This window comes from Varanus komodoensis, unplaced genomic scaffold (assembly GCF_004798865.1).
Source record: "Varanus komodoensis strain SLA01 unplaced genomic scaffold, ASM479886v1 scaffold17, whole genome shotgun sequence".
Classification (NCBI taxonomy): domain Eukaryota; kingdom Metazoa; phylum Chordata; class Lepidosauria; order Squamata; family Varanidae; genus Varanus; species Varanus komodoensis.
The window spans coordinates 15212796-15238361 of NW_025335505.1; the positions used below are offsets into that span (position 1 = coordinate 15212796).

At 37.6% G+C, this 25566-nt stretch overlaps 1 protein-coding gene across 1 annotated transcript; it reads left to right on the plus strand.

Moving 5' to 3' along the window:
- Positions 1-5496: 5496 nt before the first annotated feature.
- On the plus strand, positions 5497-25349 carry CCDC102B (coiled-coil domain containing 102B). The gene is made up of 7 exons (XM_044426276.1): positions 5497-5506; positions 5670-6283; positions 6671-6867; positions 9817-9925; positions 18007-18123; positions 22925-23134; positions 25287-25349. The coding sequence occupies exons 1-7, from the start codon at positions 5497-5499 to the stop codon at positions 25347-25349; spliced, it is 1320 nt and encodes a 439-aa protein (XP_044282211.1).
- The last annotated feature ends 217 nt before the right edge of the window (positions 25350-25566 follow it).

Consider the following 25566-nt stretch of genomic DNA (forward strand, 5'->3'; position numbering starts at 1 on the left):
TTCCTACATGGTGCCAACTAAAGGGCATTACTATTACACAAGCCTAAAAATGTGCAAAAGAAGAAGCAGATGTGAGCTTCAAACTAATTTCTTCAGCATTAAATCTGAGATGCTAAAGCTAAAAAAAAGTTATCTCAATCCAGTAATACCTACTAAGAGTCAAAAGAGTTGTGCAATCTGTTCTATAATTATTCATTTGAAAGAAAAGTTTAATTGGATTCACCTGGCTCACTCTCAAATAAGTGTACATGGGATTGCAGCTTTAGCTCCCTAAATCATTTCTGTGGCTCCATTTGCTCTTGGAACTTGGATTGGCTGGGCAGCAAAGCCTTTTTTATTTTTTGCTCATATGGGTAGCTGTACCAAATGGATATGGAATAATTATGGGCAAGTCATACTAGTTTGAGGCCTCATTTAAAAAAGAGAATGACATGCAAATCAATTCTATACTAAATTCATAATAGATGGAGAATTTTCAAGTTCTAGTGGCTTACCAGATGTTCCTTTTAATGCTGGCGTGTCTCCTATTTCAGATAACATCAGAATTAGTTTAATTTAATAACATGTTTGCTGGATGAACATGAACAGTTTACCTCATGCCAGCTGTATTTTCTCTCTAATTCATTTATTAAAAAAACATCCCAAGCAATATTTCTTAACCTTTTTACACACACACACACACACACACACACACACACAGAGGGAGAGAGAGAAAGAAAGAGAACAAGAGAGCGCCTTAGGTGACAACCAGTTTCAAGTGACTTCTTTTGAAAACAGATTGACTTTTGTGCAAAATCATTTATAAACAATGATGCAATCATGTTTCAGGAATTAATCTTCAGAACACTGCCCATTTTGGAAGGATTCTCTCCTGCAAGTGTTTCTATTTAGTAGTGAATGTCAGTGGTTCTCTTTTCTTTTCTCTAATAAATGGGTCAATGAAGTAAAGGAGATGCAGTTTTTATTAGAAAGTATGCACTGTGAACATAAAACATGGGGATATTTTGTGTTGAAGTATGTGCCTTGCTGGACTACATCATCAATTCTGAATCAATGGGCAATGAGTTGCCCAATGAAGACAATGAGAACCAACCCATTATTTACTAATGAATCTGTATATCATATACCTGCTCTCTTCTTCCTTCAAAGTCCCTCAAGTGGGTAACATATTGCTGCAAGATGGTTCCCCATCAAGGCCAAGACAACGCCAGCTGTGGGACTGTGTCATGTGCATCCCCACCTCTTCCATAAATAACCTCTGACTTCCTTAACTGCACTTCCTCAAGATCAGTCCATCATCCCCAGGCATTTATCATGCTGACTGGAACTGAGCTGGGGTAATTCAACACATTCAATGAGTACTAAGTTGGGAAAGAGTTCCATACTGTAATGAAGCCTATTACCAAATCTTCAATAAGCATATCTGTTTTTCCCTCTGCCTGCATCTGTCTCCCCTGTGCTAACGCTTAGATTTTAAGCTTGTCATGTCAGCTACTGCTTCTTCTACTTCTTCTTTATAAAGTGCCCACCATTGTTCCTCTTCCTGGTTTTGTTTTTACATCTAGGTCACCCCAAATTCATAATTTAATTCATAATGATTTATAATTTAAACCCTATTAAATTAAGCCGCCCCGAGGCTTTGTTGCGATGGGGGCGGCATAGAAATTCAGCAGAATAACAGGTGGCAGGAACCACATATTGCTCAGTTCAAAGTAAGAATATGTTTGTCAAGTTAAACAAAGAGAAAATCAGAGGAGCAGTGAGTTGCTTGTCAGGGTAATTAGCTGAGATTTCGTACTCTACATGATCCTTGTTTGAAAGTGTGGAAGAAGTGGCAGTACATGGTAGGACTTTCATCCAAGTTCTTTTTGATGCAAGTGAAGAAAAGTGCTGGGTTTGTATGTTTGTATGGAAAAAGATAATTCAGTGCCATTCGCAAACCTGAGTAGAATATTTTAACTACTTCTGATCGCATCTTAATGGGAAGTACATTGCATGATTACATTTATGGTATAGTTAGAAATATTATTTCTTTGTTCTAAGCCACTTATTTGCACATGGTAAGTCAATAAATAAAAAAAAAGTTTGTCTATGTGGAATATATTTGATCAGAAAATCTCTCTAGAACAGTTTCCAGGTCTCCTGGAAGTAATTACAATTCTATGCCTGGTTTGAGAGGAAAATATGAAGACAGACAACAGCTTTCAATCTAGTAGGTCATGACTGAGAAGCTCAGAATAATGAGAATCTACTTCCTGTTTGCAGTCCATATGGTACTGTTAATCTGCACAAAGAATGTTATAATAGTGTATCTCATAGTTTCAAATCCTGATGGTGATGTTTGTACTTTTATTTTATTATATAAAATATGACAGCTGAGTACACTCTGGATAATTCACTCTTTCCCTAGTGAGATTTGGTTGGAATCAAATGGAACTAGTTGATACAGTACTCTGCAAGCAAAGAAGAGGCTTTTTCAGTAGATACATGCCAGTATTGAATGTTTTCTCCAGAAAGGCTGTTCTGATGTCTCCTTGGCATTGAAAGTTTGCCAGAGTTTTCAAATAGGAGTTTAATCACTAGTAATTGTCCTTGATAACTCTAGTTTATTAAACTGGGTATGTGATTTGGCATTTCCTTACTGCCCACACCCCAATCAGGTGCAGCAGAGAAACTGAAAGTGTTGACCTCAAGTCATATTTCTTGTTTAATTAAAAGTTATCAGGAAAGCAAGGAAGGTCATCTGTTTCTGTGGCAGCCACATACTGAATCTTGAATATATTATGCATGTATTATGCACATCTCCAATGAATGCACACACATACACACACACCTGTGGCTTGACCATTCTAGCAGTGCTGTTCTTAATGTAGGGGAAACCTGTATGTGCCTGACACATTTTCATAATACCTTAATGAACAATGTGAACTAGTTAGAAAAACTGAAGGGAAGTTCTAGCAAAATATATAATGGTCTACAAAAACCACAGGTAAATTGGAGCAACTGATTGTTGGTCCTTTTGCTAGCAAATTAATCTTGAAATACCACTTGTTACACAAACAGCATCAATCACACACCGGGAATTTTCTTAGAAGCAAATTAAAATTAATTGTTCAAGTCTATTGTTTGACAGGCTAGCCTTTATAACTAAACTCTATTCACTGAGCTCTATTTTAATTGGTATGGTTGCACATGAGATCTAAAAAATGAATACAGTAGATGCACAGTTCAGAGTAGAGCTCTTGTTGAACCTCCTGTTATGTGTGTGCTCAAACTGCAAGCATGACGTAAAGAACCTCAGATTTAATATCGATTTGCTGATGATATGGCAATGGAGGAAATTCATGAGAATCCAGTTCCATTCAAACTGAGATGAGATTGAGAGAACATCAAAGCTGCCTTTTTCTTTTCTTTCTTTTCTTTAAGTATGTCTTAAACAAGAAAGAAGAAATATATGTTTAAACATATACGTTTGTTCTGTGTGTTTTGCCTTATCTAGAAATAGTAGGCAATAGGTTGTATTATAGGATCTCTTAATTAATCATACTTCAGGAATTAGTCAAAAGGAAAGAAATTGTGTGTGGGGGAGGGGTGGACCTTTGGTTTGGTTTTGGTTCTGTATTTGGAAACTTTATTGAATGTCAGTAGTTGTACAGTAGTAATATTAATAAATCATCACAATCATCTTCTCTACTGTGTGGTTTATGCAGTGTTAATTTCCATTAACTAAAACTTTATATAGGAAAGAAAATACCCTACAATTTCTGGCTGAGGCATGCTGTTAAGCTGAAACCCTTTTTTATGTCTAAACATGCATAGGACTATACCAAAAAAAGCATCAAGAAATTGGCTTGTTATCTCTGTCTATTTCAGAGAAATGATTCTTTTATGGTAGATTTCCATTCATTGTCCATTATAGAAATGAAATCCTGTGTTGTGCAATATAGGATCAGCATTTTCTCTGACACATTCTTCTCTTATATTTCTGTCTTCCAAAAATAATAATAAAAAAAGATTTACAGTTAGAAATGGCAGTGGTATATCAATGGATGATTTATGGGGATTCTTTCATCACAGAATGTGTTAAAGTCTATGTACAGTAGATATTTAAAATATGATAGTAGATTTACCTAGAAAAATACATGTGAAATCACATTGTTAGTAGATGGGGTTTTATTGGCTTAATGTCTGAGAAGATGCAGGAATGTAAGTAATTGCTTCTGAAGTATATCACAATTTGTGTTAAGGAAATTATCTCCAGATTTCTATTTTCTATTTTTCAGGTGTTTTGACAGTATCTCTGTCCCCCCCCCCCCACCCAAATAGCTGGACAAACAGGCCCTGAGGGTGTCAACCCATGGCAATAGCCTGAAGTGCTGCATATATAAGTCCTCCTCTTTAGTATTTTATCTGCAAATTTTACTTAGGAGAAAAATGTTGTTCTCCACTATTACAAAGAACCCCACATTATAGAGCCACCTGCCTTTTATTTTTCTATAAACCTTGGTTAACCAACACACTAATAGAAGTATCACTAGCGGACAGAGTTTGACAGATTTTCCCATTCCTAATTGAGAGATGTACAGGGAATGAGTGTGGTCTGAAAACTTGTGATGCAGCCAGTATGCGTATGCTCTGTCTTTTGAAATATAAAATGCATATTTTTGACTGGGGAAGAGAACACATTAATGCTGTTCATCAATGCACCCCCTTCAAGTGGCAGCATTTTTAGGAAGCTACACTGACAAAGTCACTGTTCTCCTAAGTCATCTGGGAGGTCTTCAAGCTGTGTATGCTGTCAGTGGAACTCAGCTATAAAATCCATCAGGTTCATTGAGAAAAGCAAGCAGTGTATATTAGTTTTATTTGTATTTTGTATTAGAAATTGGTCATGTTAGGGAGAATAAATGAGATTATTTCCTTTGGCTTTTGGTGTGACACTTGGAAATGGTTGTTTTGTTTCATTTCGTTTTGGTTTTGGTCTTTGTCTTAATAAAAGATGGGGGGGGCAGTTTAAGATGGACACTACTTTAAGTGGAAATATAAAACTCTTTAGAAAGACAACCATATGTTCTCAGTACTATATGAACTGAGAGTGCAGAGGAAGCATAAGCATGAAATAATTTGTGAAAATACTGTCCCGATTACTTGTAGATCTCTGGTTCCTAATATTAGATACAAAAGACTGCATTCTTCTGCCATCTTTGTTTATCCTGTAATGAAATCTTGTTTATGGGAGCCTGTTTGGGAGAAAGAATTAAATATACTTCAGCCTGTCATGCACACCATGCTATGCCACAATCAGTGTTGTTAAGGCTTTTTTATAATGCTGTGGGTCTAGGAATACGAATACTGTCCCTTGAGAAAAATCTAGTTCCAATAAATTTTGCTGCAGGAAGACTAAGATGAAAATACCAATGATTGATGGGAAAGCAAGGACAGGGGTTTGAACTGATCCAGATTCCTTCTAATTTATTAACATCTAATAATTGTATTATGGCAAAAGGTAAATTAACTGGAATTATAGTCTTAGACACAGTATAGTCTTAGACACAGTGAAATAAATGAAATGTTGCACTGAACTAAATAGCATGTCCATAATGGTTCTCTTGTTCTAGGCCTTTGATAGTTGAATCATTTACAAATTTCAACATCCTTCTCTCCTTTAGGTGTGGATACAGATGAATTATCTCAAGTCATGAATTCTGACTCTATTTGCAACTTGATGGAAGACAAACGGCTTCTTCGAAACCAGCCTAAAGAGCCTTATGACATTGAGTCAAGAGACTATGGAAGAACATGTAGTGTTTGCAACTCAAATATAATATCACCAAGAGTTCTTCCATCTTCATATTATTATCCCTCTATGTACATATGTAACAGCAGTGATTGGGACATTTGTGAGGAACTACGCCTTCGAGAGCTTGAAGAAGCTAAGGCAAGGGCAGCACAAATGGAGAAGACCATGCGTTGGTGGTCAGACTGTACTGCCAACTGGCGGGAGAAATGGAGCAAAGTTAGAGCTGAAAGAAATAAAGCTTTTGAGGAGGGGAGGCAACTGAAGCTCAAACTTGAAGGATTAATGAAGGACCTCAATGTCCTGAAAAAAATAAACCAAGGTTTAGTTAGTAGAAATGAAGAAATGGAAGCTAAAACTACTTGGAAAAAGAATTTTGGTTCTTCTGAAATGTGCTGGATGAAAGAGGACCATTTAGGAAATCTGGAGAAGGAGCCTATTAAACATCTACAGAACAACATTTTGGAGGTAGAAAGTGGCTGTCAGGTAAATAGATATGGGCATTTTTAAATCTCAAAAATGAACCATTCCCTTTGTAATTCAAAACACACAGAAGCTGTAGTCTTCTACCAACTTACTTGCATACAAGCCCCATTTAACTCAATAGGAATGGCTTCTGAGTACAGAATTATGTCATGAAAATTTAAACCCAACAAGTCCAATGGCTATTATCAAATTTATTTTCAAACAGGTCAATAGATCAACCTCAGTCCTGCTCTTCCAAAGTAATACAGAATTAAAATATAGAGTAATGCAGTATCACACATTCAGAACAGTTTGTGGAGGAGGTTTTCCTACAAAATAGGAAATGTATTTCCCAAATCATATACGTCAATCTTGTGCTGACAATATTTCATGTAATTTTCATTTCAGGAAGTGTGTGCAACTTTAGATCATCATGAAATGAGAATCAATCCAGAAATTATTGATTGTGAAGACAAATCTACTCCAGTTTTAATGGGGAAAAGCAAAGATAAGCCAGCCCTTTCTCATGATGATGAAATAATTCCTATATCAGTGTTCTGTTTGCATCTCTATGAATCACAGAAAATCTTGCAAAAGGAAAAGAAGTAAGTTAAAATTTATTTCCTTTGGTTCTAACAACTTTTGTACAAATCAGCTATTGAAAAAGCAATCCTAAGATCTAGTGAATGGAGGGATAACTTTGGGTCTTATCCCCACCCTCTCCACACACACAGACCCTTTATCTCAGTCAAAAGCTCAGTGGTGGCTTCTGTGGCTGACATTGGAATTTCAAGGAAGGGATGAAATTGATGGTTTGGGGCATGCTAGACAATGGGGACAAGAGCAGCCATGGATTCACTGAATATTATGACCTCTTAGCTCAAACAAAGTCTAACAATAGACTTTGCCATTGTCCCTGACCATTGAACAATGCCCAACAATGAGTGGATGATTGGGCACCTCCAGAATTAACGCTATATGGATTCCAGACCCATATATTTGCTTTCTTAGTAGTCCCGTTTAGCATCAGGAGGCATATGCCAGTGATAGAAAGACTAGTCTCAATGCAAATTTCCTTGGGATATGGTTTGTATTTTCACCTTAAATTAATCTGTCTTGCCACTGCTGCAAGTAAGTGGCTGACAGCAACCTGAAAAAATATAGCAGACCTTTTAAAAGTGTCTGCAAACTTTCTGTCTACATACTATTGTGCTACAGAGATTTTGCTCTAATATTTTAAAAGCATCTTACTGACAGAGCAGAGTAGAATCCAAAATTTTATACTAGTACTGGTAGCAGTTCTTGCCAGTGATACTATGCATTTATTGAGAGTCCAAAATGAGTGCATAAAATAATATAGAAAAGAGAAAACTCTTCCCCAGACAGAATATAATCTTGCTGGTTCATGAAAATAGCTTAGGTTCTCAGTTGCTTGTGTACAATTGTTCATAAGCTTGGATTTGCACACAGTCATCTGGAAAGAGTTTGATATGAATGGAGATTACATGCATACTCAACCATGTAGGAGTTCGGCAATGCTCTTGATCTTGGTGTGTGCTTATGGTTTTTGGACTAACACATCGAAGGTGTCATGGAAGAAAGATCGGTTGAAAGGCATTACAACACTCATCATGTGTCCTGTAAGAAAACAAATCATCCAGAATAATGGCTAGATAATGCAGAATCTTCACAATTCTTATTTGCACAGGAATGGTCCAATTATATTGCTTATCTTAAATATGTATCATTAAAAATTCTCTAAACATGTATATGCAAAAAAAATCCAATATTCTTTTACTGCTGCTGCGGCTCCTGTTATTTTAATCTGATCAGGAGCTGCTAAGAATATTACAACAAATATTGATACTACATGCATCCAAGTTTTATTGGAAATCAGCTATTAAATGTCTTCATATTATCCAAAGTCATGGTTCAGCCCAAGTGACAAACTTTTAAGTCCCACTGATTTAACTATGAGTCAATGTTCATAATTCTTCCATTGACACTGAAGGAACTTATGAGACTTATACCTTCTGAGTACTATTATCTATGCAAGAGAGAACATTAATGTTTAAAAAGTTTTAAGTACTTATTATTTTTCCAAATGGCTGAATTGCATTGGCTAGGAAAATTATGTAAGATTCAGATCTTCGGTGATGACAAGTTTTATTGTTCTTCACATTGAATTATTTATATTGTAATCACAACCTATCACAAGTCTTTTTCACAAGTCTTTTCATAGATCTGCGTTCTTATACTGTTTTCCTATGCTATTCAGCAGTATGTACCAAAAAAGAATCACAACAAGGACCCAATATATTATTCATTTCTATGTGTATCCCTTGGAAAACTTGAAGGGCTGCAAGCTTCAAATCCCAGCATTTCCAGATAGGACTGGATGTATGCCTAGCAGTCAGTACTGGTCTAGATAGTATAAATCATCTACCTGGGTTTATGTATTCTTGTATACTAGTTGATACAATAATATCTCTAAGGGTTCTGTTCAAGGAGGCTGCCTGTAACTTCAGACTCAAAAGATTATGGATATCCTATGCAGGGCTGGATGATTGTGGAAACAAAGTTCTTCCACCCTACAGAGCAGTGAGATGGCTGAATTCAGTCATATAACTGTGGCACCTGAAAGTAGGAAGAGAGGACTCTATCACTTCCCCTTCCCACCTCAAGAACACTCCTATAAGGTCTCTCTTCCACTTTCAGAGGAACAGCTGGCATTTTTCCACCATGCTGGCTCTATGGAGGTCCTCCTTAAGCATGGAGTCCCAGCTCTGATGTCAGAGTGGGGTCTCCAAATAATATAAGACCGTATTTAGGGACTACGAGATAGCTCGGTGAATGCTTTACACTCAATATTACAAACTGCACAGAAAACACACTGTTAAACACAATTTCAGATGGAACAAGTACAAAAGGCAATATAATGAATACTAAGATGGACAGCGAATGTAATGAATTAACTACAAGTCAAACAGAGCTTGAAGGAGCAAGTGTATATTCAGAGAGCATTTAAGACATTCTGTTTTCTGGACCCCACTGGAAAGGGTGTTCTGGTTGGTGGGCAGTGCCGGAAGAGCTGCTTTCAAGATGTCACAGAATGATATTCTGTTGGTCAGGGATCAAACCAGCAAGGCGTCTTCTAAAGATCTTAGAGCCTGGCTGGGTATGCATAGGGGAAAGAGATCTGTTGAATACCATTTGTTCCCAGGGGAAGGATCCACATCACTAGTCTTGCCTACAGCTTCCCACCCCTTCGTTGGTAGACTAGAATGCAAATATACCAGAGAAATGAAGCTTCAACACACCACCAGTTATTTTTTATAACAGTGTTCTTCAGCTTGAAATAGTCCATCAAAAGCCAAGAATTAGAGCAGCAAAATGGCTAACCTGGTTTCAGGATTGGATACCCATTACTTCTGAAGAAATAATTTCCTCTCTACTGATGCAACATCAACAGGAGCAGCTCAGGCTGAGCTATATAATTCTGGTGACACTGTAGTCTTAAGTACTGTTTTGCTGCCATTTTTGTTACACTACAGGATCCGCTCATCTCTGGAAAAAGAGATTGAGAAGGTGAGGTCAGAAAAATCTCTGTGGAAATTGAAATACGAGGAACTGAGAAAGAGCATGCAGGGATCATTAAAGCAGGTATGCTACAAAAGGCAATTCACATGAGTAATTGAAAAATTGAAGAACTTTTGTTTTTCTCTTTATTCTTTTAACCTATGGAATTATGGCTGTGTTAGGGTGAGTATGTACTTTCCCTTTTCTAAGGTTTTCTTGCGAGTTAGCTTTACCTTGCATTCACTACATGAATCTTTGTTTTGATTAAGTATGGAGAACCAGAATTAATTCCTAAATTAGAGCTTGCACAAGTGTTTCACAACAATTGCTTTGAACATTTATGTCAAGAATATCTCTGCATATTGATGAAACAATATGCAAAAAGGCAACTTGATACAACTGGGCACTCCAGCTGTGGTCCTTTCTGTGCTGCTTCATAAATGCACACAAGTACTTGTGCACATTGGTGATTCAGAGAAGAACAGAAAAGAGACCAATGAATAGAAGCAGCTGAAAGCTGCAGCAAATTTGCATACGCAGTGGTCTGAAAAAAGTCTGGAACCATGAAACAAAGAATAGCACATTTGTAAGACATGGGTACTGCACTGAAAATAGGACTAGGTAATATCCCAATCCAAAGTACAGGGAGAAATCTGGTTGGCTATGATTTCATAAGCACAACAAGTTATATGATGTATGAAAGTACTTCATGGGAAGAGTAACATGCATACTGATAGGTAACTTACCTATTCACAATTTATTATGGCTACCGTTATTGAAAGCATATTGGAATTCTTTTGAAAGTCTAGATATCTTGGGTTTCTTATGTATACTACTCTTTATGTTTACTCTAAAAGAGAGTATAATATCTGGACTAGAGTATAATTCATATACATTGTACCTATTATGCCAATAAATGAGTTTTTATTACTACTACATTGTAGCCCAGGAAGGAAAATTAATAGGATCAGGCTAGCTTAGCATCATCCCAACCTATCAATATTTTCTAGCAAAATTTAGCAAAGAGTTTTGCCAGGAACTTGCTTTCCTATAGCAGAACTCCACCCACACAGGAAGGTGTTCCTGGCTTTTCCCTGGTACAGACCCTGATAAAAGAACCTTCTGGATGGTGGGGCGTGGGACAGAACTGGGGGAAAGGGTAATTTAATGCCACCAACTATACTTTTTCATTTGTTTAAGGCCCCTTTAGATCCAAGCAAATTTCATTTTTTTAAAAATCTACATGGTATTAGTGGGGAACCCAAGAAAAAAATCCAAGGGTTCCAAACACTTAACATACCCAAATGCTAGACATAGTAACATACAATCAATGGCAAGTTCCACCATTCCACTTAGGACTCTATTTTATGTGTGTTTACATAAAAGGAGTTCTACAATTTCTAGCATTTTGCAGCCAGCATAAGCTTGCACTATAAAATATAAATATGTGCAGTCTTTTATCAGCCCAATGAAAAAGATTGCAAGGATTTTTTTTTAAATGCACATTCTCTTACTGACCACTGGTGTGCAGTGTAGACTTGCAAATAGCAGTTTTGCTTCTTTTACTTCTTTTTCAGAAAAAAAAAACCAAATCTGCTCATTCCATCACTTCAGTTTTTAAAGCTGCTGATGCTATTTGAACATACAGCTATTTGTAATAATGGCAGTATGGAACTGTTTTGATGGATGATATAGCAGGTTCTCCTTTCTCGCAAAAATTATACCTAGGTAGCACAGGAAAATCTTACGAAAAACAAATAGTGAGCAATCCTGTGGCTCCTAGACATTGTCTGATGTTGGAGCAGGGAATCAAGGCTCCACTTCTCCCCATCACAGCCTGTATGGGGAGAACTAGACAAGCTGTTCTCTGAAGTCAGGAAGGCAAACCTGGATGAATAAAGTGGGGTGTTTCAGGGCATTCCAGTTTGTCTCCTGTCCATGTCCTTTTAATATGCCTCAGCTAGACAGGAGGAAAAAACCCCTGTCTTCCAAGCAGGCTGAGAGGATGGCAATGGCCTCCATCACTCCCCCCTCTCTGTATTGGATGCTCATTACCCTCTTAGTGTGGAGGCTTACAGGAACAGCAAAAGGATTCCGTCCTAAGTGTCCCTATATTTTCTATAACCAAAGCAAAGGATAAATGCAGTTTAATGAAAAATACGAAAAGTGTTACCTGCGTTTCCAGTAGGTCTTTTGGTTCCTAGATAAACTGATGTAAGTGTATGTGAAACTAGAAATTACCATATTGCTTCTGTAGAATTGCTTCAGTTGCTGCATTTTATCATCAACTTTAAAAATGCACATTGGTCTTACTTGTGAGAGATTACATCTCTGTTTTAAAATTAAACCTGAAACAAGCTGAGGATGTCCCCCTATATGCTACCTGACTAGGAGATCCAATTGGATGATTCCACTGTCACATTTAGATTCCAGTCTAAGTCACATTTTTTACACAAATTAGACCTCACTGGATTTTATCTGAGCACAAAATAGTTCCAGTGTCTTGGTAAAGGATTTTACTTCCTTGGAATACAGTCCCATGAACCCTTACCTGGCAATAAATTTCAGTGAACTCAGTGAGACTTGTGACTGAAGAGAGGTGCATAGAATTGCACTGTTCAACCCAAAGTAGAATCTTATTCGGGAATTCATTTTCTCATATGTAAGGCTAAAGTGGGGTGGGAACATTGGCATGCAGGTATTCTCTGCCCACAGTGTTGCTGTTAGTCCAGCTGCCAGTCAGGCATGTGTCTATGGAGCAATGTGATCAGAAACCTTGATGGACAGGGGGCACAATCATGCAGTTCTGCAAGCATGTTTAACTGAATGCACTTACACAGCCCTTTCCACACTCAGTGCATTAAGATATGGAGCCAGGCATGCAGGGACTCTGGAAGCTAAGCTTGCATCTACACCGATGTCACCTAATCCACTTTAGCTCTGCACATGCACAAGTGAATGCCTGCATGGGGCTTATGTGTATGCGCTGTTCTCCCATGAATCATATCTAATTTACGTTGTATTTGTTTTCAAGTTCATGCTCAACTATCTTATTGATCTTTATAAGCTGCTCTGGATGCTATTGGACTAAAGGGCAGAGTAAAAATGCTTTTAACAACAGCTACCTACAACGGATGATGTAAGTAGTAAAGCATTAGATACACAGTAGTAAAGCATTAGGTGATATAAGCAGTAAAGCATTAGATGCATAGTAAAACATTAGCAAAGTTTGGAAAGCTTATCTTCACCTTGGATGGAATTCAAAAATGTGTATCTGAACATATTCTGGGGATCCCGAGGTTCTCTCTTCCAGCCATCACCCCTTCTGAAAAGCTACCCCTAAATTAAGGATCCCTTTCTTCCATTACTGCAAGAGCAGCAGAGGAGAGACATATTCATATGCTAGAAACTTGTAGCACCCCCTCCATAAAGTGGGCACAAATCCAGATGAAATCTGCTTATGCTATTTGTGTGTCTTTCATGTAGTTATGTATTTAGAAAATATTATTATAATTTAAAGTAGAAGCACAGCACTTCTCATTGTACGTTGGAAGACTGCTTGTCTTGTTCAGTTTCCTGTGAAGATGCTGTTGGTACACAACTTCACAACCCAGCTTTGCCTTCTTTATCTTTAAACTGGATTTGCACTGGACACCCTTCAAATAAAGGACTATCCTTTGCAGAAGAGACACATAACCATTCTTAGCACTAAATTTAAAGGTTAGCACAATCTGTTACTGCCATGAGCTACAACAGCCTTAATTGAATTGTTTCAGAAAACAGGCAAACAGGCTAGGGAACAATTTGGCTTTGCTAACTTCTATTGAATGTAAGAAACAAGGAAATGAACTTCTATCAGCAGGGGGTGCAAAAGGCCCACCATCCTGAAGCCACACCTATTTCATAATGAAAGACTGTGAAAGCAGCTTTCTCTTCCACTTGGCAAATAGGCAGTAAGCACATCCCTGCAATCATGCATTGAAATTCTGTGTACAGATAAGTACCTGCACCTGCTGCAAATGTAAACATAATCCACACCTGCTTGATTAAATATACAGCATAAAGAGAATTCAGATTTGTTTTTCATACTTGCTCTTCAAGCATTATTTATTTTTTAAAAATCACTCAAATTCAAATGTAAACAGAACTGTTTCAACTTGAAAGAAAGGCATGCATGCATGCACATTCACATGCACTTTTATTGAGCACTGATTTCTGTTAAGCTTTTGGCACAAAATGACATGGCCAACTGGGTGATTAATTATGGCAATAGTGAAATAAGCTGTTTTGTTCCTGAGCTTTCAAACTATCTGCTTCTTAATAAATAAAACTCAAGAGCAAAGCTTTTCCATTTGAGTATGAAAGAAAATAACCAACGAGATGTTCAGATAACATGCACTTGATACATATTTCCATGTAATTTATATTTTTACTCTGTAATAACAGGAATGTGAAACCAAAATATAAAGGCTTAGTCGGTCACAGTGCTGTAGTCATACATGTTTGTCCCTCGGACACACCCCTAGTTTACAGTTTTGTCTCCACAACCTATTTTTATTTATTCTTCTGAAACCTAGTCTTTTTAACTCCACCTCTTTGTTATTCGCTAGAATTCCTGCTTTGCTGCAAGTTAGATTCATGGTGACTTCAATTTTCTCTCTCTCTTTCTCTTTCTCTGCACTATCTTGCCCAAAGTAAAGGGGCACAGGGAATAATTTCACCAGCTGCTTGATAGGAGAAAAATATGCAAAAGTCAGAGAAACCTCTCTAAAGACTGTCAAAGCTTCATATGTTAAGAAGAGAACGGTGAAGTGTTGTTGCTTCTAAATAATAAAGAAGTGAGGTTAACATCAAATGGTGCAGATGAAGTATTTCTCTCCTGTCACTTCCACATCCTTTGTGAAAAAAAGGGGGAGGGGGGACACTGCACAGCAGTAATACAGTGCTATTTCAAGTACCATTAAAGTGCTCTGTTATATGGAGCACAACACTGTCCTTTGAAATGTAAACCAAATATCTGTTGTGAAACCCTTGAAGCACATGTGGGAATTAGTGAACACTCTTTCTGCTTCCTACAAAGTTAGGATGTCATTGAGGCAAATTAAGAGATGAAAGCTCATGTTTTACTTCAGATCTTTTGGTTGAGACTGCTCCAAAGCTGCTGCCCTTTGGAGATTTAAAATTAAATTAGAAGAAATAATTGCTATAATCCCTTTGCCTAAAACAATTTTTGCCATTTGCATAGGGTTTTGAACACAGTTTGTGTAATCTATTACTACAGCCACCCCTGCCGGTTTCGTCTGTCATAATCCAATCAACAACTAGAAAAGCATGCTAATGATTTTTTAAAATCCCATTTGGAATGAACATCAGGGGTTCCAGTTTTCCCCTGCCTAGTTGCGGAAAATAAAGTTGAGATGTTCTAAGCAGTTTAGATAAATCAAGTTAATATATGGGTTTGTGGTTTTGCCTGTTTTGTGATGAAGTCCTTCTTTTCAAAATAGTGTAGCAATAAAAATTGTATTTCATCGGAGGAAAAGGGAGCAACATGCAGATGCCCCATGCAAAGGATGTTCCCATAGTAATGTTTCATCAAAAGTCTTAATTGAATTAAATCCTGGTATATGTGCAATATATATTAAGAAAGGAAGGAACATATTACACGAGGATCTTGGGGGAAAATACAGACTTGGCAATGACAGACTAGGACAGCAAAGATAGGATTATGGTAGATAGTTTGATGAAAAAGTCATGCAGTGTAAAGCTGCTGTGAAGAAGCAAATTCCATGTTGGATGTCATTGGGAAAGGAATCAAAATTAAAACTACTAATAGCATAGTGCTTTTTTATAAATCTGTGGTGCGACATTATTTGGAATACTGTGCACTGCAGTTCCAGTTTTGAAAGACAGGATAAATATTAAAAATAATAACTAAAATACTATTCTGGTTATCACACCTCAAAAATAAATTGTGGAGCTGGGAAAGGTGCAGAACAGAGCAGTTAAAATCATCAAGAGACTAGGGTACCAATTCTGACTTTTTTAGCTTAGAAAAGGTGAGAAAGAGAAAATATAATAGAAGACTATGAAATTACACATGCTGTGGAAAAGAATAGGCCAATGTTTTTCCCACTCTTGTTGTGATATAACTCAGAAGCACCCAATGAAGCAGAGTGGTAGGAGATCTAGGACAGAGAAGCAGAAGGACTTCTTCGCTCAGTACACAGTGAAATGATAGAATCCGTAGTGTTGGCCACCAACATGGAACTCTTCAAATGGTGATTAGACAGAGCTGTAAAAGCTAGCCATTATGACTGCATTATGATAGTCCTATATATTATCTCCAGTATCGGTGGCAATAGGCTGGGGAACTTGGATAGGAGGGTATTGTTGTATCTTTGTGAGCTTCCCCTGGCATCTGATTGGTCACTGTGAGACAAAATGCTGGACTAGAGAGGTCCTTAGTCTAACCCAGCAAAACTCTTTTTACATTCTCAGGACAGCAAAATCTTGATTTCTATCTGTTTGTTCCCCTACAAACATAAGCAAAGGTCTTAATCATGACATTTGTAAAATAAAACAGCCATAAATGCCTTTCCTCCACAGAATAGTAACAGAGTATCTCAAGTTTAGGCATTTGGGTGCCCTCTCAGTGCTTTGGACTACAGTCCACAATTACCACAATTCCTAGCAAGGATAGCCAGTGATCAGGAGTTATGGGAGATGTAGTCCAAAACATCTGGAGAGCACCGCCTTACCTACCCCTAACCTATCCTGTGCATGCTTAACTGGAAATAAAAAAGATTTACCATGCACAAACACCAGTGTTAAGGGGGGCCCACTGGGCCTTCAGGTAAAGGAAGTTTCATTATTTGGTCACTGCAACTAAAAAAAAAAAGATGTATAATTTCAGCTTTGCAGAAAGATCTCCATATCACATGCATTTCACGACATATTGCATATGGATTAAGTGTACCATGGCCACAGTCTAGTCAGTGGCTGTTGGTACCATTTACCATGATGGTCTCCTCTGTGAGTTGGAAGTTAGAGGCACTGTTCACAGTAGTTCAACTTGTGCTTGCAGGGTCAGTTCCAGACAATAATATCAAGTGATCTCATCTTTTTCCCATGGGGGCTGAACTGAGAAATACCACAAAATACCGTCTTTCCCCTATGCTATTGAATATCTGTATGAAATTGTTGGGGGTGGTCATAAAGAGTCATCCAATAACGGCACCCAGTCCTATTTCTCTGAGAGCTGAACTGGTGAAGGCCTTGCATATTCTTAACCAGAATATGGATGCAGTTACGACTTGGATGAAGGCTAAAAATTTGAAACTGAACCCTGCTAAGACAGAGACCCTATGTGATGGCTGTTCCCAGGTCCAGGGGTTGGTTTGTTTGCCTGTTCTGGATGAGGTTGTGCTCTCTCTGAAGAAAAAGGTATATAATCTATTTTTGACACTGAAACACCAGACAACCCCATTGGAAGCCCAAAATTTCTTGGCTTGTTATTAAGTCAACCATGCTGTTCCATTTTACTGCTCTGTATTCTTGTTGTCATCATTTTTTAATATTCTATTTTAAATGTGATTTTAATTGTGACTTTAATATTTATATGCCAGCTGCTTAGGGATTTTAAAATATTTAGTGCTATAGAAATAATACAGATGAATAAATTAAATAAGTATAATTTATATGACACATTTTATCACAATCATCATGTACTATGAACAGATGCATTGTGATGATCCATAGTTAAAATCAAATGTTCCATTTCCATACTCTTCTCCCTTTAATGGATTTAATATTTTTCCATTCTCCAAATATAAAGAAGCAGAAAATATTTTAAATATTTCCTTGTTGCAAAGAAGCATTTACCTCTTAAGTACTCCATTTATATTATCAAGCCAAAAAAATCCACAATAGATTGAAGTTAGAATTTCCTTCTGTTGGCAGTAATATTGGCCAAGCAGAGTTCTAATAAGAGCATTCCTGCCAGCAGCGTAGGGCAGGAGGATATTTGAACATCCCATGCTTCCTTCTCCACCTTGCACCCTGTTCCAGAGAAGCTTTTCAGGGAGCGTAAGGGGATGCAGGGGTGTTGTAATCCTTGCATGCACATACCATGATTTTTCATAAGTAAGCTTACCCCTATATTTCAGTTTACTGTACATAAAGATTTGCATCAGACTGAGGTGGAAACAACTGTGGAAGATTTAGAGGATGCCACTGGAGCCAGGTGCCAAAAGGATATAAAGATCTGGGAGCTACAAGCACAGGTATATTTATCACATTTATGATGTTGTGATTACATAGCAAAAGTTCATAGAACCTTCACATGTAATAGATTTTCATAAATATATTCAGGACACATGACATCCTGATCTCAAGCACATTTAATTAGAATGAGTCCCAGTTATTCCAGAGAAACTTTATTTTAAGTAACTTTGCAAGAAATAATATGAGATGCTTTCCAACTTTGATACACTTGTGTATGATGATGATGACGACGACGACGACAATAAAGATAAGTTGATGATGATCATTATGATACTAGGTTCTGCATAACCACTTTATTCCAAATGAACAGTGAGTTTCTTTTTCTGGGGATAAGTGCCTAATAACTACAGGGTTGGATCCAGACATCATCACACGTAGTGCAGACTTATTAAAATCAGTTGAAGTTAGCTAAACATTGATTTCAGTGAGTATACTCTAAATATAGCAATGCCTGGATCCAATCCATCATAGACATGATTCTGAGATACCTTGACTGACTATTCTAGCCTTTGTGGCCAGAAACCCTTCTTTTCCTGTAATAATTTGTATAGATTTTAAAAATTTATTTCTTCTCCAGATTAATAAAGCTGATAAAAACTTAGCTGAGATGACCTACAGCTGTAATTGCTGCCAAAGGTGCAGCACTTGGTAATTGGTAGCTGTAATTGCTATCAAGTATTGACTCAGAAGGGTGAGCACTTCTGCCACCAGCAAGTGCCAGGTTGTTTTTGTTTACTTTGCAATAAAAATGCTTTGCCCCTTCACTCTGATAAGTGTCTTGTGTTCATCAAGTGGTCAAAATGCCAGCTGAAATGGACTGGATTCTAGGTCCTAACAAGAAAGTGTGGACAAGTCAAAGGGTGAATACTTCTGCATAGCCCTCAATTGGAAAAGCTAATCAGATGCAAAAAGTGTAAATACTATTGATAAGCTATTCATATTACTGTATGCAATTGACTGTCACTCCATAGCATCCAGAAACATTGATCCAAAGTAGCATAACATTTCAAATCAGATATGACTGCTTTTCTCTCCTTTAAAAGCCATGCGATTTTAACACTGTGCTTCTGAACAGTAATAGTCTCATATTGATTTTATTTTTTCCTGGTTGAGCTCTTTAAATTTAAAACAGCTGTTCTGCCGGTAGTTGTGCAAGATAGCCAGAGGCATCCTTCTGCTGTCTTTAACAAGGCTTCCTAACCCCCTGGAGTAACAAGTCTTTAGGCCACATTAAGTTTGCTTGTTGATGAAAAGGGGGAGCATTAAACAGTAACATTTCACTAGGGACTGCCAAAGTTAAGATTCCTGAAAAAGTAGTAGATTAATAATAACGTATAGTCTCTCCATGTAAAGAGGCTTCTGTGAAGCAAAGCAATAAGAAAGAGATCCAGGAAAACTAAGCTGTAATGAATAATTACTGATACAAAGTAACTTCCTTTAAATGGATATTCTGACTTGAATGATGTTTGACAATAAAATAACTATTTCCTTAAACCCAGGCAACCTTCACTCTGGATCAGTTTCAGAACAACCATCTACTACTCCTATTTTTCTCCTTCCTGCCAGGAACTTTTTTTCAGCTGAGCTCAAATACTGGAAGTGAATCTGCCAGTTAAAAAGTAAATAAATAAAAACACTTGGTGAGGTTAGCAGGGTAAGTAATTGGCTATGTAAAGATCACCAGAGTACTACAGGAACATGATTCAGGAACTGGTTGTTTTCTATCCTGGAGGATCTTGCACTAATAATACAGTCTCCTTTCATCCAAAAAAAGGGGGAAAATCTTCAGATGATGGAATAAGCAGAACATTCCTTTACAAAGAAATGTCTTGTCTTTCCATTTTCAAAAGTACTGCCTGACAAAGCATCTCATTTAATTTCAGCATTCATTAGATATGGAACAATCTTTTCTTCAATTAAAAGGTGCTTCTTCTGTATGAACAACACATATACAAAGATGTACAAAGATGACATAATACTTTGTACATTATACTGGACAAAAGCCATGCAGCCCTTTAAATAAAATAGCATGAAATGATTATTTTACTAGTGTGAAACTGTGGTATATTGAAAGTCTATTTGTTTTTGGAGAGTGTATATATTAGCAATACACTGACCAATGGCCAAAGTTTCCTGGAAAGTTTACAATAGCCCCTAAAGAGGCCCATGATACAACAAAAATAGTACAAAATGTCTCGTAATATAAAAAATTAAAAACAGTTTGCGATTATTAAAATACTTAACAACTAAAATGGTATGTAACGCAGAATATGCCTGCTAAAAACAGGAGACATGAGTATCCCTGTAAAACTAGTTGTAAAAGGGAACTAAACAATAGATTTATATCAACATTGCCTAATGATGAAGATAAAAATTATACATACTAAAAGGTTTACCTGGCATTAAAATCAGGATATCGGCAGCAACAATATAAACCATTAAAGACCATTAAACCAAAACAAAACAAAAACAGTTCACCCACCAAAATAATCAGGGAAGACGGTTCATGGGACCCTCACCGGAAACTGAGCTGTACCAGCACAAGCTATCCTGCCATCCATGATACTGTCCCTGGTAGCAGTGAGAAGGGAAGAAAGCTGACCATCAGGAATGGCAGGCATCATGCCTACTTGCTCCATCTATTTTCCCTGTGAAGCACCACCACTGCCCTTGGAAGTAGTGAGTGGAGAAGAAGTTTGGCTGCTTGGAATGGCAGCTGGAAAAGATTGTTGATTGTGGGGCAGGATCTATGAATACTCGTGAACTTCTTTCAGGCTTGGCTTCCTTCCTTAGAGAGAGACGAGCACCTGAAGAAGTCTGATGGCCAGGTGTGAACTGGGTTCTGGAGAGGTTCAGCACATCCCTAGTATGAATAAGTCCCTAGTATTCATGAACTTGGGGACTCCAACAGCTAGTATGTGTCGCTGAGTGCCTTACAAATACTATTTTGATATATAAAAAGCAAGTTGTGATAAAGCCAGAACCACAGTTGGAGGGTTGGGATGAACACCATTTGCAAATTTCCTTTCATGTTCAGCCCAGTCTTGCAAAGCAAGATGAGATGAGAGGAACTCCATGAATGCTCATGAGGTTAAGGTTGCACAACTGACAATCTTCTGTGTCGGGTGCAGCAGCAACCTTTGTGGTGGAGAAGAAGGCTGCAGGTGGTGGAGAAGAAGGATGTTGCTTGTGGTCACACAGAGCTCCGTTCCTGGTAAACCCTGCAAGAACAGCCTTCTTCCACATCAGAAGCAGCAGCCCAAAGAGCTGCTACACATGCCATGGAAGAGCGGCCAGGAATGGAGTCCTGCATAACCCCTAGCAGTGTCCCTCTTCCGCACCACGTGTAGCAGCTCTTTCTTCGTATGCACATGGAGCCCAATTCCTGGTGGGCACCCTGTGAACACTGAGTTCAGCCCTGGGCTGCTGCGATGCAGATTGGGGCCCAGGAAGTGGAATCTGACAGATTCCCACCACCAAACGAGTTCCTCACACATCCCTTTGGTTCCTCACACCACCCAAGATGTGGTGTGAGGACAGCTTTTTTCTGTTTTTCCCTCCTGCTTCGGAAGTCACCACTCAAGGTCTTCCTAAAACCAGAAATAGCTTGCATGATTTTATTGTTAGCTGCATTGAGAACCATGAGGGACATCTTGAAGGCATGATCCAAACAGTGCTATTTATGCAAATAAAATCTCTGTTTTAAAATTTAAATTCTTTCCCATTTTTCTTTATTGTGTACTGATCTTGATTGTCTACTTATTCAAATATAAAATTAAAACTGACTAGCTTAGATTGTATAGACCACTGGATTAAATGATAATGATGATGAACCATGGTATCATACAGTATTTCAGTTATCCATGCTATACTTTGTTAAAATTATTAGTTCTTCCTTCTACCAAACTGAAAAAGTAGAGAACATTAAATGCTTCTCCTGCTAATGTTGCCCTTCCTTTCCCATTTCTTGACAAAGTATGCTTTCTTTTTCCAATTTCTAATCATTTTGGTGCATTTGATAACTGTCTGCTATCTAATTTCAGCTACAAAGATCAATTCATTTGGTCCATAGCTTATTCTAGAATTCTAGGCAGCAGGAGGATTCATTGCACCCTTGTTATCACCTTTTTTCCATTTGCTCTGAAAGCATACAAATTTACTGCTCATAGACTTTCTTTTATGGATTTATTAGATTTTAGTTGTTTGCTTTTATCAGTAGGTCACTGATTAAAATAGTTACCCCTGCCAAGTCTGACTTTAGATAATATTTTAATTTTAGGTTTCTAAACTCCATTTTAACTCAAAACTACTGCTAATCCAGGAACTGAGTTTGCCTTTATTTCCAAATTGCCCTTGAATAGAATTTGAATTATATCAGTGATCATAAAAGATTTCATGGTATCTCCAGAAGGTGTTCTATTATAAACAACTGCTGTAAGAAATACTGTACTGAGAGAAATACAAAACACATTAAACAGCTAGAGAAAAACAGCCTAAACTGCACGTGTTTCCACCAGAACATGTACAGAATGTAAAATATGCATATTTTATATGTCACTGATATGACCACTTCACACATCGAAACAAAAACAAAACAGAGTAGTAGTGCAATGTTTTAAATATATACTCAGAGTTAAATCTTACTGTATTCACATTCATTCCATAAAAATGTGTGCAACCTGACCGATGACAAATATGTGGGTCACAAGCTTAAGAAAGTCATGTTAACTCTACTATTTTCCTTTTCTTGGAGAAATAGTTCTTGTATTTACAGATTTACTCTCTGTTCACATTTTCCAGCTTGAGCGACTACAGTCTGAAAGTGAATCAGAGTGGGAAAGAAGGAAAATCCTTGAAACAGAAAAGCAAGAGCTAGACAGAGAGAACGGAAGGCTGAAGACCAAACTGAAAGATCTGCAAGATCTTCTTGACAGAAAAAGCATAATCCCTGCAGTTCACTTGTGTGGAGATCTCATGAACTCGCACGGTGAACCACTACAGGAAAATACGGTATGATACTTAGCTTGAATTTAGTATATACTTCTCCCATGTCATACCTTGGTTCCCAGCATCCACGTATTAGGCACAGAGGTCTGCAGCTGAAAGCCTCCTTGTCTACTCAAGTTGGACTCTCCAAGATTTTGTAAGCTCCCCAAAGAGCTTTACCTTTTGTGCAGTATAGAAATGAATTAATGAATAACATCTAATGAAATCCATGCCTCATACTTGAACTTTGGAGGCAGGGCCAAAGAGCTTCAGACCTTTTCAATGCAAGATTCATGCTTGAATGGGCATTTACTTGCACATACTGTCTGTATTCTTTTCTGCATAAGCTATTAATTATATTATTTTGATTTCTGCATAGCATGTTCTTTTAATTGTATTAATAATTAATTGTACTTCACTCCAGAATATTACAAGTAATTATGAAAGGAACTATCCTATAATACATTATCCACAATATACGTCCTTTTAAAATTGATAGTTTATTGCAGTTATATTATTTTGCCAAAAGCTTCAAAAATATATTTGGAGGGAGCAGGGGAATGGATGCTAGCAAATCAGAGTTTTCTTGGGTAAATATTTACTTGGCACTTTTGTGTAATAATGAATGCTCTATTCATGGAAGGTATTCCTTCACATATATTGTGACTGTATCATATGTTTAAACTCCATTTGGGGAGTGGCCTTGGGAAAAAGAATTACACTAAATTAAATGTCTTATATATCTAGCTCTGCCACTTTTTCCCAACTGTTGAAGCTGTCTTCATTAAATTACAGATTTGTGCAATTGTTCCTATACACCCTTCCATGTATTGTTTTTGTTGACTATTTTGCTGATTTGTTTTCATTGGCAAATTTGTGATGTTGGGTCCCTGCTACTTTTCCTTGTTCTCTCTCTCTCTCTCTCTCTCTCTCTCTCTCCGAATTTCATCAGTCTCATTGGAGCCTGCATTGGTGCCTGAATGTATTGTTAAATTTGACATGCATGAATAAAAAGGAAAGGAAAGGACCTACACAGCTCTGGAGCAAGAAAACACACATGTGTACAGGAAATCACATAATAATTAGTCCCAGGGAGATCAGTCAGAAGTGCATCAGAATTAAATGCGACAGTAATGCAGATCTGAAGACCTTTGTTATTGCTATCTATCAAGCCCATACACTTTTCCACTCTGCTAGAGATATTATACATACATAGCGTAGACAAAAGAAAACATGTAACATTGCACTGCATCTGAGGCCTTTTATTAAAGTATCTGATGCTCAAAGTCATTACCTTAATTTAGCTATATAATTTCAGACAATAGCTTCAGCTGTACATGGTCAGAACAACCATGATAGTGTATCCAGAATATTCCAAAGACTGCTTAGTACTTAGGGGAATTGGGGAGGACTTTTGCAAGATCGAATATGGCATTCTTGTAGCTTCTTGTATTTGAGTAAGACACATGGAATAGGATTTGCTTCTGAGCTATCATGTATGAGATTGCCTAGTAAGAAGTCTAGCATGGCAAATGTTTTCTTTGCATTGTTTGTTTGCAGACACTAGTCTGTAAAAGCTTATGCCACAGGGTATCAGCTTGTCTTTAAGATGTCATAAGCCTCTGGGCTGGATCTAGAAGGAACAGTCACTGAACAGAGATCTGCAAAAGCTATGCTGGTTAGGGAGTCTCCAGCACCACTCCCACTTGATTCCAGAGGATCCTGCAATTCCCTGGAACCAATTTTCAGGGGACAGAGGAAGCTGCAGGAAGAGAGGCAATAAACTCAATAAGACTATCAGCTACCCCTTTGAAAATGGTTCATTAAGGCAATCAAGCATCTATTGTGCTGTACTTTGCACAGGATTGAATTTCAGATGTGGTGGCTAATGATACATGCCAACGGGGGTGGGGGGGGCGGATTGAATGAGGTGGGTAGAAACCAAGCTAGCATGGAAACCACTTGATTGTCTGCCAGGCACATCCTGCAAAACCTTGTACACCATGAAAACTACACAGGGTTGCTTGCCATGATGCATGAACCCAGCCAGATTTTTTCTTGCTTTTATTCTGGGTTCAGATGAGAACTTGTGAATGTACTGTTGTCAACATTTCTCACTAAATAAATCAGAACCTTACTTATTGGTTACCCTTTTGTACATCACTCTTTTTTTCAGTCCCAGAACTTTGAGAATGGAGGCAGAATGGCAGATATACTGCACAATATCATGGACTATTGATGATATATGAATGTTGTTCAGGATTGGGTGGTTTGCTTGTTTGCTTGTTTGTTTTTGTGGGGTGTGTTTGTGTTTGTGAACATTTTATTAAAATATTAAAACATATACATATATAATTATATTTAAACAGCAGCTGTGCAGGTCTAAACTGACAATAGGATGAGTCACTGTATTTTTGTGGCCAGCCTTTGAAAAGGAATATTTTTGCTATATAAAA

Bases quoted from the DNA above. Each gene is read 5' to 3' on its own strand.
- CCDC102B (XM_044426276.1), top strand. The intron at 18,124-22,924 runs GTATATTTATCA...CACATTTTCCAG, and splicing joins TCTGGGAGCTACAAGCACAG to CTTGAGCGACTACAGTCTGA. The intron at 23,135-25,286 runs GTATGATACTTA...TCTTTTTTTCAG, and splicing joins AACCACTACAGGAAAATACG to TCCCAGAACTTTGAGAATGG.